The 13,683-nt window shown below is 37.0% G+C and overlaps 1 protein-coding gene across 3 annotated transcripts in view; it reads right to left on the minus strand.

Moving 5' to 3' along the window:
* Window positions 1-1,070: 1,070 nt before the first annotated feature.
* Window positions 1,071-13,683, minus strand: part of SASH1 (SAM and SH3 domain containing 1) — a 243,539-nt gene continuing 230,926 nt past the window's right edge. For all 3 annotated transcript variants that reach the window (XM_075339794.1, XM_075339793.1, XM_075339795.1), the window contains 3 exons: window positions 11,920-12,866; window positions 9,727-9,858; window positions 1,071-7,920 (listed from right to left, as the gene is read on the minus strand). In XM_075339794.1, the coding sequence (XP_075195909.1) occupies window positions 7,660-7,920; window positions 9,727-9,858; window positions 11,920-12,866 (1,340 nt within the window). In that variant the 3' untranslated portion in view covers window positions 1,071-7,659. The remainder of the gene's footprint in view (window positions 7,921-9,726; window positions 9,859-11,919; window positions 12,867-13,683) is intronic.

Below are 13,683 nucleotides of genomic sequence, written 5' to 3' on the forward strand. Positions count from 1 at the left end.
TTTTCACCTAGTGAATACTAAGGAAATCTTGAGAACATGATCTGTTGGTAGCTCTTGAGGACAGGAGTTGGGGGAAGTTCCTTGCCCCCCCCCCCTCCCCACCTATGTTTTATACTACCTGTGTTAGCCTCCTGATTGACTAAATTTGGTAAATGTTCACCACATAGTACTTCCATTTCGCATCGGGTGAAGCAATTGAAAATCAATTGGTGTTCATGTAATGAGAAAAGTCTGGGCTGTCTAAAAACTTGGGAAGACAGTGAACAGGATAGGAGCCATATATGAGCATGTACACTTGAAACAGGATGAAGTCGCTGGCATGCTGGTGTTCAACGAAGTGGCTCTCTTTCACCTTAGTGGGCAGTTCAATCACTACAACATTAAAACTTGAAAACCCACCTGCCCTTATCAATACACATACCCAAAATAGATGTGTTCTGTGCAATAGAAACATGCACGTTCTATAGTCCCTTTATTTTTGCCAAGATACTGTCACTGGCCACTATTAACTGGACATGGTCAAGAAGTGGCTAATGTCACAGATAGTGGGAGATCGTCCAAACAGTCTATAAGAAGCATGGCGCACCACCACATTTCCATTAGGATGTTCGGCAACACAAATGATCACAAGTTCTAGTTCTCTGCAACTTCTTTTTGTGGCACTACATCAAGGACTTGTTGCGTCTGATCCCCACCTACCCCCATTTCAAGCCACGGGATCTGAACGACCTAAGACAACGCATCAATAAAACAGTGGAGCTCATACCCAAGACTATAGTGGCAAGTGTTTGGACAGTACTGGATTACTGTCCTGACATTTGTTGTGTTACCAATTGAAATCACTTAGAACATTTGTATTGATAAAACTGGGCAGATAGTTTGTCTTTTCATGGTAATAAATTTGTGTAATGTTCTAAAGTTTAGACTAATTGAACGGTTAGGATCTTTATCTGATCTCATATGAGTTTGCTGTAACTGCTGTAAGACAGGTCTGTGGCATGTAACACTTGGCTGTTAGTTCTGTTATTACTAAGCATGACTGTAATAAATGGACAAGTAAAATACAAACGTACAGAGAAAACATGAAGTAATTTTATTTATTATTTTCCTGATGAACAGAATGACACTATTATAGACATAATTTGATTTACAGGAAAGAAAAAGAAACAATGTCAACCATACTTTTGTCGGACAAGTACAATAGTCTTTACACATTCATATTTTTACAATACATAGCGTTCTTGGGGCTAAGCAAACTGCAAATGACATGTTGATATCATGTATATTACAGCTACTTACAATTTCAGAATAGCAAATGGAGAAAAATAAGTTATTTAAATATGGGTTTACATATACAGAAAGTGCAACATAATTAGTTGTTAAAGTTCTTTATTTTCCAATGGATATACTGTATGTCAAGTGTTTTTATACAAATTGTATGTAGTCTTGCTAGTGGCAGCATAATATATGTTGTACACAATGCCACTAGAGAAAGTGCTGCATTCCCTTTAATAATAATCTTTGAAAGAAAATGCCCACTAGAAGGAATGGATATGTTTCTTCTCCTACGGATTAAGTAACTTAGGCTTAATACACTGTACAATGGTGAGTGCTGGATGCTTAAGCACACACTAACAACAGAAAGTAAAAAATTCCTGATAATTTAATCTGAATAATCATCTGTCGCTTTTTATGTATCTGAATTGTTTTACATTTGAATGAGCAGATGGGAGTTGTAGCTCAACAGCAGTTTAATAGTCACCTGAACAGAGACACCTAGGTATTGAAAAGACTCACTATAATACATGACTTTTGGAATGTAAAAACTACTTTTTGCTAGATCAACTTTTGATGGAATGGGTATTCTCTTTTTAAACTTTAGCAAATAAAGCAAACGCATTGCATAATTCCAAGTTTATACAACTCACGGATTTCAAGGTCTCTGTGTATCTGGTATTTTTCATATCACTTACCCATTGACTCTTAAAGAAGCACTCCTACCAAAGTTTTTATCCTCTTACCACACAATCATCATATTATATTTCACTGTTTAGATACAACAGTCTGCCAGTTAATTCTTCTCTTTTCTCTGCTCTATATAGAAACAGGAAGTTACTTTTCCCTGCCTGAGTCACCCCACTTCAACTCCTAACTCAGTTGCTGCTCCATCCTGCCCCCTGCTTTTGTCTTTTTCAGTGATGACTCATGCAGGGAAATAGACTTCCTGTTTCGTGAAGTAATAAAGAGAATAAAAGAGCATTAGTTGTATAAAATGACAAAATGAACAATTGTAAGTGCACAGTGCAATACACTATGATGACTGCAATATATTAGGGATTTAGGAGGATACAATTTTGGATGGGAGTGCTTCTTTAACGTGTTTGATTTTTGAAACAGAACATGCACACATCCAAGTTAAATATTGTTGTCTAAAGAATAAAGGTGTATGCTAACAGATACTTTATAATAAGCAGAATTATACAATTCTGTTCCTTGCTGCAAGCTTCTATGTTCCACAAAGTGTCTTTAAACCACTGCTCCACCTCCTCCGACAGCCTGTCAAATAGTTGGATAGTTGGTCTCAGGGGTTTGTGTTATACAGCAAGATAGTCCACAGCACTCTAATATTACACAGTTAATTGGTCTTCTGGACAGGTATTAGATTTCTGTATTAATACTTAAAATATGTTGAAAATGCTATATCATTTATACAATTATACATTTGAAACAAAATAAATCTCTGTAAATAGCAACTAAAATTCGCTGTACAGTAAAGAATATAGTATTTTTCTAAAATAATTGGTGGATATTAAGAGTTCAGTAACATTTTGCATATACAAATAATCTTCACAGACAGGACGAAAGAAGAATTATCAGCTGGAAGATGATTTCTGGCGTCTGTTACTGGTTATGATAAGAATTAGAAAGTGAATGTAACTATGGTGAAAATTCAGTAGTAAGAAACAGGATAGTGGATGAAATCATTGTCTGATGCCTTTATGCTGGCTGTATATATACTGCAAGAATATTAAAAAAAAAAAAAAAAAAAAAGTAAAAACACAACCAAAGCTAATATATTATATACAAGTCCTTTATCCAACTGTGATCACACTGATTTTTAAACTGCACTCACACTAATGCAATTCTCTGCACACCACGTCACCTGAACACATCTTCTGCTACTCTCCTGTATAGGAACTGTATACAAGCACCAAACAAAGTCAGCTCACCACTCCACCCTCGTAATCGGGCTCCTGAATCTGAACGGATGGGTCTGGGCTGTAACAAAATACACGAGAAGAAACATAATCCACCGAAGAAAAAAAGCCAGTGGTGAAAACTTAAAAAATGCTTGATTTAATAGATCTGATGTACAAAAATTTAGTCAGACAGTGACATCAACCATGGCAGTGCCATCGGCTAGGCCTTAAGCATAACGCATTGGTTTTTAGGGATGCAACCCGACACCTTGTCTGTATTTTTATGTCACTGTTTAACTGTATTTTTGTACTTTGGATCTATTAACGCAACCATGTTTTATGCCTTCCCCACTGGCTTTCCTTCATTGCTGTATTTTCTTTAGTCTCTTGCATGTATAAGAACTGGTGCAACCTATATCAGCTAGTCAGATGTGTTTTACTATCAGAACGGGATTACCCTAGTACAAAGGCCGGAATGATCATTAGATGTAACACCTACTGATGCTTTTACCCCAAAGGTTTTCATAAATGTACCAGAAGGGAGAATTATAAGCGCTCAACAATAATGTAAACTTTCAATAATACTGAAGATGAAGACTTACATACACAAATATAACTACTTAAAAAGATCTAGATTTAATCTGTAATGCTTTAAATTGTTCACTGCAATTGGTCCCTAAAGTCAATGGGATCCAGTATACGACAGATCACTGTTTTGTTTAAGCTCATAAGGATAGAGCAAGCAGAAACTAACTGGTTCTATGTTGACTCAAACTGAGTTATATAGCCCTGTAAATATATGGGAACTTACCTTCAAGAAAACACAGCTAAGAAGCAGCATAAAACCTAAAATACCTTGAACGTGAAAGTGGCTTCTCAGACATTGGAACACTTATCTTTTACATAGTATAGCATGGTACATAACAATGTTGAATGGATATCTTTAAAGCGGTTTACCCATTACTGGACAAACCAATGGCCCCAGGGTGCTGCTTAAATATAAAAAAAATAAAAATAATTATACTTTCCAACTGGATCAGCATCACTGCTCTCCATCCGGTCTCCTTACATAATCGGTGTCACATGACTGCTGCAGCCATCACATTTTTTGCCAAGTAAATGAACAGTGTTTTCTTCCTTTTAGACAATATGTGACAATTCTATCAAATACGTTGATTGGCTGCAGCAGTCATGTGACATTGTTTATGTCAAAAGACCAAGGGGAATAACATGGCTGAGAGCAAAGCAGCAGGACCGATCCAAAAGATAGGCATAGATTTTTTACTTTATCCAGCATATTGGAGCCATTGGTAAGATGTTGTCCAGTATCTTACTTCAGACCGACAACTGTATGAGAACAGTTCATACAGTTGTGTATTCATTTTCCTGTAATTTATTTAATGAAGTCTATGTGGAAGAGCCTAAAATAATGCAGATGTAATAGTAGGAAAATCGATATTCAAAAAAGGTAGTGGAAATATTTCAATTGTGGGCACTTAGAACTTATAAAGGTTCAGCCAAAATATCAATTTACAGTGGAAATTTAGTTACATATAAAGTGCTGCTAATCTACAATTGCCTAATAGTGTAACTTTTGGGCGTGTTACTATAGGAGGTCCTGGTGCCTCAGGGGTTCTGTTGGCAGAGTCCCCACTGCCATATTGCAAAACACTAACTGCTGCATGCTTGTTTGGGGGCCTTTTACACAGTTTGAGTTTCAAGTTATGCCTCTGAAATATATAACCAACTTAAAGATGATTGTTTTGTGGAATATATCTTTAGCTGAATGTCTCAATAGCTTTATTAGCTGACAGGTTTTTATTTATTCCATCATTCTGTGTAAAAGTATAGAAATGTTGCAAAGCACTTTTCAAATTTGTGTAATTTAAAGTAAAAAAAAAAAAAATTATATATATATATATATATATATATATATCACTGTTCAAAAGTTTTAGCCAGTTATGGAAAAATTGCTGCGAAAAATGCTTTCAGAAATCAATGTGTTGATTGTTCATTTTTATCGATTAACAAAATGCAGAGTGGATGAACATAGGAGAAATCTAAATTAGGTGAATATTTAATGCGACCACCCTTGGCCTTCAAAAACAACATAAAAGCATCAATTCTTCTAGGTACAACTGCACACAGTTTTTGTATTTAGTTTTCCAAACATCTTGGACAACTAACCACAGATTAGGGATTTGCGAGCACTAAAATGCTTGAGTGCTCGGTACTTTGAGCAAGTTGGATGCTCGGACGTGCTCAACTTGAGTACCAAGCATAAGGAAAGTCAATGGCAAACTCAAGCATTATAATGGAAGACAGAAAAATTCTCTCTTTCCACTGCGGTTGTGGAGTTCAGCATGTTGAGAACTTGCACCATACTCGATCAAGTACTGAGTGACTTGAGCACCCTGATGCTCGATCTAGTGTTGGGCTTTGTCAATCATGCTCGCTCATCACTACCACAGATCTTATCAATGTAGGCTTACACAAAGCCTTTATGACTCTTCCCAGACAGATTTAATTATGAGCTAAAGGCCCTATGGTGGCTGTATTATGTCATACAGGGTCCCTGTTCTTCTCAATGCCACTGGATATATGTTTGGGGTCACTGTCCCGAGGTAGAATACATTTTGAGCTAAAGAGATGCCTCTCTGATGGTATTATATGATGGATAAGTATATACCTGTGTCTCTCAGAATTTAAGACACCATAAATCTTAACTAAATTACCAACTCATCTGCTGAAATGCAGAACCAAACTTGTAAAAGACGTCCGTCATGCTTCACTAATGATGCAGACACAGACACATCAATGTACCACTCTCCAGCCCTTTGGCAAACATTTTGCCTTGTTACAGCTAAACACTTCAAATTTCTGCTAATGAGTTCAGAGGACTTTCTGCCACTGTTTTGCATCCCAGTTCCTATTTTTTTTGTGCACTTAGCCTTGTTTCCATGTTGAAGATATGGTTCTTCCTGTAGTTTTTCTATGAAGACCACTTCGGGCATTTCTTCTCCAAACAGTAGAAAAGTATAACTGGGTCCCACTGCCAGTTCTAATCTGATGCAGGCACCAGTACAGTGCTGAAATATGCAGCCTCAATAAAGTGACCATATATCGTCCCCTGAGCTGTCTTTTCAGCAGCGCCCAGTTGCTCATTGTTTTTCTTCTACACCCACCATTACTCATTGCGATAGCCATACTTCATACCTGTTACAAGGAAAAGTAAGAACTGGTCTACGGTTTACAAATTGTTGGTGTTGTGCCTGTTGTAAACACATCTCGCCAAGGTGAACAGTTCTGTTTTCTCTCAGTCATTACATTTACCCAAAATGTCTACAACACTGTCTTTTTGTTTTATAGTTTTAGAGTCCTGCGCTGATGGCACTGCTAGACTTCTCATTTCAAAGGGAAGTATATGTGTTTCATCTGGTGCACTGCAAGTATTTTTTACCTACCACTGCATCTTTTGTCTACAATGTTGCCCATTTCTTGGTGTCGTCAATGCTGAAAAATGTGGTTAGTTCTCCGAGATGCTTGGAACAGCCTCTCCTCAAGTTTCTTCAAAAACTACTTGCAAGTGCACCAAGAAGAATTGATACTGTTGTCAATCCAAAGTGGGGTTATACCAAATATTTATTGGATTTAGATCTATTTTTTGTTCATTCACATTACATTTTTTAAATTAATCAAAACAATTAAGACTTCTATTTTTTAAAGCATTCCATGGTAGCATTTCCACACTTGCCTGAAACTTTTGCACAGCATAATACTGCTTTTAAAACTAGAAGTGTTAATAGATTATTTTTTATCAATTAAGAAAATGCAAAGTGAGTGAACAAAAGACATCTAAATCAAATCATGATGACATATGATTTATAGAGCTCTAACACATCTGGCTTTCATTTTATAATCATTTTATGCTTTGACTGGAAATAACCTTTAAAATACCTTTAGGGGAAGATAAAGATAGGAATCTGACAGTATATGCTGCAACACTTACCAGGATACTGACTGATTAATTGACTCAAAATAATTTTAAAATGTATTTAAGGCAAAAAAATGTGTCACTATAGATTAACCACAGAAAATGACTCCTTGTCCATTAATAGGGATAAACCAGGGTTATATTAGTTTATATAAGTGTTCAATGTTTATTCAGTACTTTGGCCTACTGTAGGTAATGTTCTTGTGCCTGATGCCATAGAAATTGCTGCAAATACCACACAGCACTTTTCTTTATCCAAAATGTTGAGAGTCTGGTAGACCCATGTAAGATTACATATATTGGCTACCCAAAATCATGTTCAGTTGCTCTGAAGGTCTATCATGAGTGGCCTTGTACGGTTGAACATGCCAGGCCAATAAACCATTCTTTGGAACCTACATTCATCTGCTCACTGTGCACTTGTTGCAAGGTATATCAGGTCTCCAGCAGCCCCAGGTCCACAGACTAAACTGCCTCTGGTGCTACAGATTTTATAAGTCTTGCTGCGCCAAGAAGTTTATTTATATGTCTCTCCTCCCTTACTCCAGCTCCTTGTAAGCGAGTCTGTGAGAGGGCAGGCACTTTGTTTAATGTGGTGAAGCCAGCATCCATGAGAGGCTGAGTATACATAGGGAGACCAATGGAAATAAGCCAATCGGAAACTGATGAAATATGTCCAGGAGAAATGGGCTTCCTGCAAATCTCTGTGAGACCTCCGCTTGGTATCTAAAATAGAATAATAAACAAATGACACACATTTCAACAACTGATATGGTTAAATTTAATTTCTTCACATACACCATGCTAATTTTAAATGCATAATTAATTGTGAACACTAATATCCTCTCTAAACTAAACATAGATGATAGAGAGAACTGCTATCTCTCCTCCTCTGCAGTTATCTATGTGATCGGTGCAGAGCAGGGGAGGAAGCTTACTGGGATCTGAACGAGGCTGCAGAAGCTGAGCAGCTGAAGGAACATCCACCCAATTAATTCAAGGACCTTTCAGGCCATGTGACTGATCTCATGACTTAAAAGGTCCTTGAGTTAAATTGTGTGGAAAGTCTTTCAGCTGCTTAGCTCCTCCAGCCTCCGTTCAGGTTTCGATCAGGAACTGCAAAATGTGGTAAAGGTATAGTGTGCGTATGTAAATGTACATGTAGCAAAGCAGTGTTTGTCTATATGTGTATATGATGTAGGGAAAGAAAGAAAGTAGTTGTATGATTTAAATATAGCTTTTATATATAAAGTGAAAAAAATATAATTTGTTTTGTGCTTAGAATTGTTAAAGTGAATATTAAGACATCATACATTCATTACTTAGAGTGAATGTATATTGGATAGAGATGAGTGGACTTGAACAGTAAAGTTCGATGTTTGTATTGAGCACAAACTCTTAAAAAAAACCCCAAAAAACAGTGTTCAAGTTTGGGTGCTTTACGTATGCTAACTTGAATGGGCATCGCTGTGCTCAGGTACACTCTGTGTTTAACTCATTGTGAGCCGTATGCAGTGTTTGAATGCCTCGGGTAAAATCAGCGTTATTGGATGTATTATGTACAAAAAAAAGTGAAAAAACCTCACCTTACCTTCCTCAGAAGTGCTTTGTTTATGGCTGGCTGTGGCAGAGGGCCAAATTGCCCAATCATTGCCTTCCAGAGGGGTTCAGGTCAAGTCTGAGTCCAGAACTGAACTTTAGCTAAAGTCAAGTTAAACCAGCCAACCGAACATCAACGGGTCTGCTCATCTCTAATCATTGGATCAGTGTTGCATGCTGATGTATTTTATTATTTGCTATGCAATTGTGAGCCCCTAAAGTCCTAGTATTATATAGTTTAGTTAAACTATAGACATGGTCCCTCATATCATATACTTAGATGGAGGGGATCTTATTGATTGGCAGCTATAATAAAAAGCAAGGCAGTAGTTGCTGCAGTGAACTTGATTATAGTGCTAATGACTCCTCCATTTTACACCACCAGGGAAGTTTTAATTGATAGGAAAAATGTTTTTTTATTTTCTGCTGTCTAAACCTGGGGTGCGCCTTATGGTAACATGTCTTATAGTGCAAAAAATGTGCATATATACATATACAACTCAATCAGGCTCAAACAAAGCTATTTTGGAAAAATGTCTTAGTCCACAGATTTACCAGATCAGTGTAAGCCAGAATGGCCTCAAAGAATGCAATTCACAAGATTTTCACTTTTGTTCTTAACATAATAGAGTAGTATATTACATGAATACATAAACTTACATTTATCCATATATAACTAACACATGGGTCTGAGCAGTAACCAAAATGTGAAAATTATATTTTACTTAATTGCATTTTTTGCTCTGTTGTGGCTGCATTTTTTTTTTGAAAGTGACAATAAGAAACGAAAAAAAAAAAAAAGCGCTTGCCATTTAATGATAGTATGCTGTCATCTGTAGTGACAACAAACTATTTCCTACACCACAATCAAGACAGACACGTCAATATCCCTTTAAGTAAAACAGACCAAAACCAAAAGGTAAAGAAATTTACCGCCATGCGATGTTGTTTTCTTAGATGTCTTACACGGATCTCATCCATGCAGGTTGCTACATCTTTTACAAGTTGATTTAAGTCTTCAGCATATCGTTCGATTAAAGGTTCTGGAATACCACAGCGCCCGTGCTGCCAGAGGGAGAGAAGAGCTTAGTTGAATCAACTTTATATTACTTATTACATAGTAATGGTCAAATTATCAGCAATGCATATTTTATTTCAATTTTGGGCCACCTTAGACCACAGTTTCTTCTAAGGTTTATGCTGCATTAAAAGAAAGTCAGAGTTTATTTGCATACAATATGGTTTTGTTGTGGTACATCGCGGTAACACCCCCCAAAATGTAGGAATGAACAGTTGACTCAACTTATTGAAAAGAGCCCCGTGAGGCCACGTGCACATGTTGAGTACTTGTTGAGGTTTTTTACCTCCGTATTAGTTATTCAAGAAAAGAAGTAGAAAAATCAGAGGAAAAGTGTAGTACAAACAAGAGCACCACTTTTGTATTATTACCCACTCCTGGATTTGTATTACAATACTGAGGTAAAAATCTCACCAAATACTCAATGTGTGCACATGGCCTTACAAATACTGAGGTAAAAAACTCACCAAATACTCAATGCGTACACATGGCCTTACAAATACTAAGGTAAAAAAACCTCACCAAATACTCTGTGTGCATGTGGCCTTACAAATACTGAGGTAAGAAATGCAAATACTCAACGTGTGCATGTAGCCTTATAAATACTGAGGTAATAAACTCAAATACTAGAGTGCATCTGGCCTTACAAATACTGAGAAAAAAAACTCAAATACGGGTACGTACGTGGCCTTAGAAATACAAATAGAGGATAGGTGATAACATGTTTTCACTGAATATCTCCTTTAACAATGGCAAAGACTTCTAAGAGATACATAACTTGGGATCCTTGCATTAATAGTTTGAAATGTCAAGATGTTTGTTACTAATGGAACAGTTAAGAAACGTATAGGACATAGTGTAAAGAAGAATGTTGAAAGAAGAACCAAATGAAAGTTGGATATGTGGCAGACAATTCATGTACAATGTCTTAAGAACCTCCAATAGAGCTTGAGACATCTACAGTGCTAACTTTAGCAAGCACCATATACCACATACTAGACAAGATAGGCCAAGGAGGAAAGGACTCTTAAAAAAAAAAAAAATTAAAAAAAAAAAAGCGTCTGTACTTTACCAAAAATACATAGACAATCCACAACCTACCTACAGTCAATCATGGTGGAGCATCTATACCATTGTGGAGGCCTTGTATGTGTTATAGGAATACTCAATTAATGCGACCTCTTTAGAGTCAGTCTACAAAATCCTAACAAGGTCGTATTTGGTAACTACTCAGATTGCTCATCATGTACCTGGTCACTCCTCATCTTGTTTTAGAAACTGACCAAAACTGAGGTGACATGTTCTAAACTAAGTCAATTTTGCTCCAAAATCTATGGTATTATATAAAATTTCTTTAATGTCATATTACGCTCTGGGTCTCCTTTCTACATTACAATGTGCCGGCCCTCACATCTGTAAAATTACAACTCTTTACTTTCCTGTTTCTGGCTGTTAGACTGCTGCACAATGGAAGAAATTATATGTTCCAATAGAAAAAGTAAAGTTTAGAATGGACAGATTTAGATAAATAGAACAAATTTGCTATGTTTAATAAAATCTTGGCAAATTTTCCGACTTTGACACCATGGATTGAAAATACTTACCTGCATTCAACGGTCTTTCGAGTTTGGTGAACCCAACGGCTTTTTTTTCCTTTTGTCTTCTCTCTCCTCTCCCTCCACTCTCTTCCCCTTTACCTCTATTTGTATCTGACTCCACCCCAGTCCAAGAACTCAACTTTACCCAGTTTTGGTTTTATTGACAAAGTAATATTCTTTGCCTAATTAATTTCCTATTTCTACTGCTGAATATTCTACATCAAATAGCAATCTATCCATGCTGTTATGATTTACACCTATTGTCATTGCCATTGTTTACAGCACATGAACCCGTTATAAAATCAATAAAAAGTTTGGAATAGAAAGTAATCTGTTTAGATTTTCCTTTGCTCTAAGCAGTAAAGAAGTTCATCACATAATTTGATGTGTAATTTGTCAATGAAAATATAATTTATACCATTATAATACTTGTTACTTCTTCTCATTTACCTTATCGGAATATGGTTCCTCTGTAAGGTCAATTTCTTCAGCTAATAACTTGTTTTCTATCAGTATTTCCTGATCCATTCCACGGACACAAGCAATTTTTCTTGCGGCCACAGGTCCAAGTTTAACTGCATGCTGTGGAACACTTGCAGCCTCTGTAGAACTGGATAACCAGAAAGGCCGGGAAGAGGTTGGTGTATTGCACTCCTCTGAAGGAAGTATAGAACAGGGATTTGGACTTAACGGTCCCGATTTTGGAAGAGGTGATTCTTCTACATTGGATGAAGTGGCACTGAGAGGAAGGTGAAGTAATCCATTCACAAACCGTTCTCTACATTTTTTGGCAGGGACTGGAGGGGGTTGTGCAGGGTTTTTTGCAGGTACCCTGGTTTCTGCAGAAGCTATGAATGTCTTGTCCAGAGGTACTTGGGGAAAGTGAACAGAACTTTGAGCTATATGGTCTTTTTGACTACTCTGCAAATGAGATGTCCTTGTGCTTCTAAGAGTGTCAATAGTGTGCTCCTTGGTCACTGTATCCACATTACAAGATATTCCATCATGTGTATCTCCAATTTCCTCCTCAATGAAACCCTCAGTTGATTCTTTTTCTTGATCTGGTGAAAAGACCCTTAATGTTTTATTAATGCCCTGGACTCCATTTCCATCTTGTGGAAGATTGTCCATTGAGTGTGACCTTGGCCAGATCTTAAGAGATTTGTTCCCTTCCAGATCACAATTTGTAGATACTGCCACGGGCAAACTTCTCCGGTTCTTTTTAGACCCTGTAATTCCCGCAGGTTTTGCACAAGTAGCATAGATGTGGTCTTGTCCAACCTTTTCAATAACTCCATATGGGATATCTCTGCCCATGTTCAGGTTTAAGCTTGGATAGTCTATGAGCTGACGAGAGGAAGACTCTGGAGGGATTGGTGAGGTCACTTGGCTTTTACCTAAAGACAAAACAGATTATGGAACGAGGTATTAACTTTCTTTTCATTAAACTAAGTTTATAGAGTCTTGGCATGCTCCATCTACCTATTAGGTCCTGTAACATTCTGTGCAAACGTGTCAGCAAACCTGTATACAGCTTATATCGCTTTAGTGCATTTTATTTTCTTTGCCATAATTAGATGATATAAAATATGTACAATATACACAACCACCTTTATTGCTAGTGTTTTGTTTTTTTATTTTAATTAGAAACAAACCAGTGCAAGAATCTTGCACTTGTTATTGGATGCTTCACCTGTTAGTCTTTTAACAACAGTACACTGATAATAGCTATGTTTAACAAATTATGACTGACTATCTGATTAGAATAAACTAATGTCCTCCTGGTTAGCAATACTAACCACATCTAAAACAGTTTTCTGGTGTAAGGCTGCACTCAAATGTACTATTTTTCTAGAATGTTGGGCTATGACATTTATAATTAAAATAAGATTTTATATGTTGATGTAATACCAAACCATTTACTGGTGTTGAATGAGCACTACCATGCGCTACTACGATGCACTACTTAAGCGCAGTTGGTGCTCGGATGGCCGCAAATCGAGCATCCAAGTATAATGGACGTCAATGGTGTACTTGAGCATTTTTCCAGGAAATCTTTGGGAAAAATGCTTGAGTTTCCCATTGACTTCCATTATACTTGGGTGCTGGAGTCGGGCCCCTCTTAACATCCAACTGCTCTTAACAAGTACTGAGCACCCAAGCATGGTAGTGCTCACTCATCACTACCATTTACCATAATTTTGTACAAAAACA

This window comes from Anomaloglossus baeobatrachus, chromosome 3 (assembly GCF_048569485.1).
Source record: "Anomaloglossus baeobatrachus isolate aAnoBae1 chromosome 3, aAnoBae1.hap1, whole genome shotgun sequence".
NCBI classification, from domain to species: Eukaryota; Metazoa; Chordata; class Amphibia; order Anura; family Aromobatidae; genus Anomaloglossus; species Anomaloglossus baeobatrachus.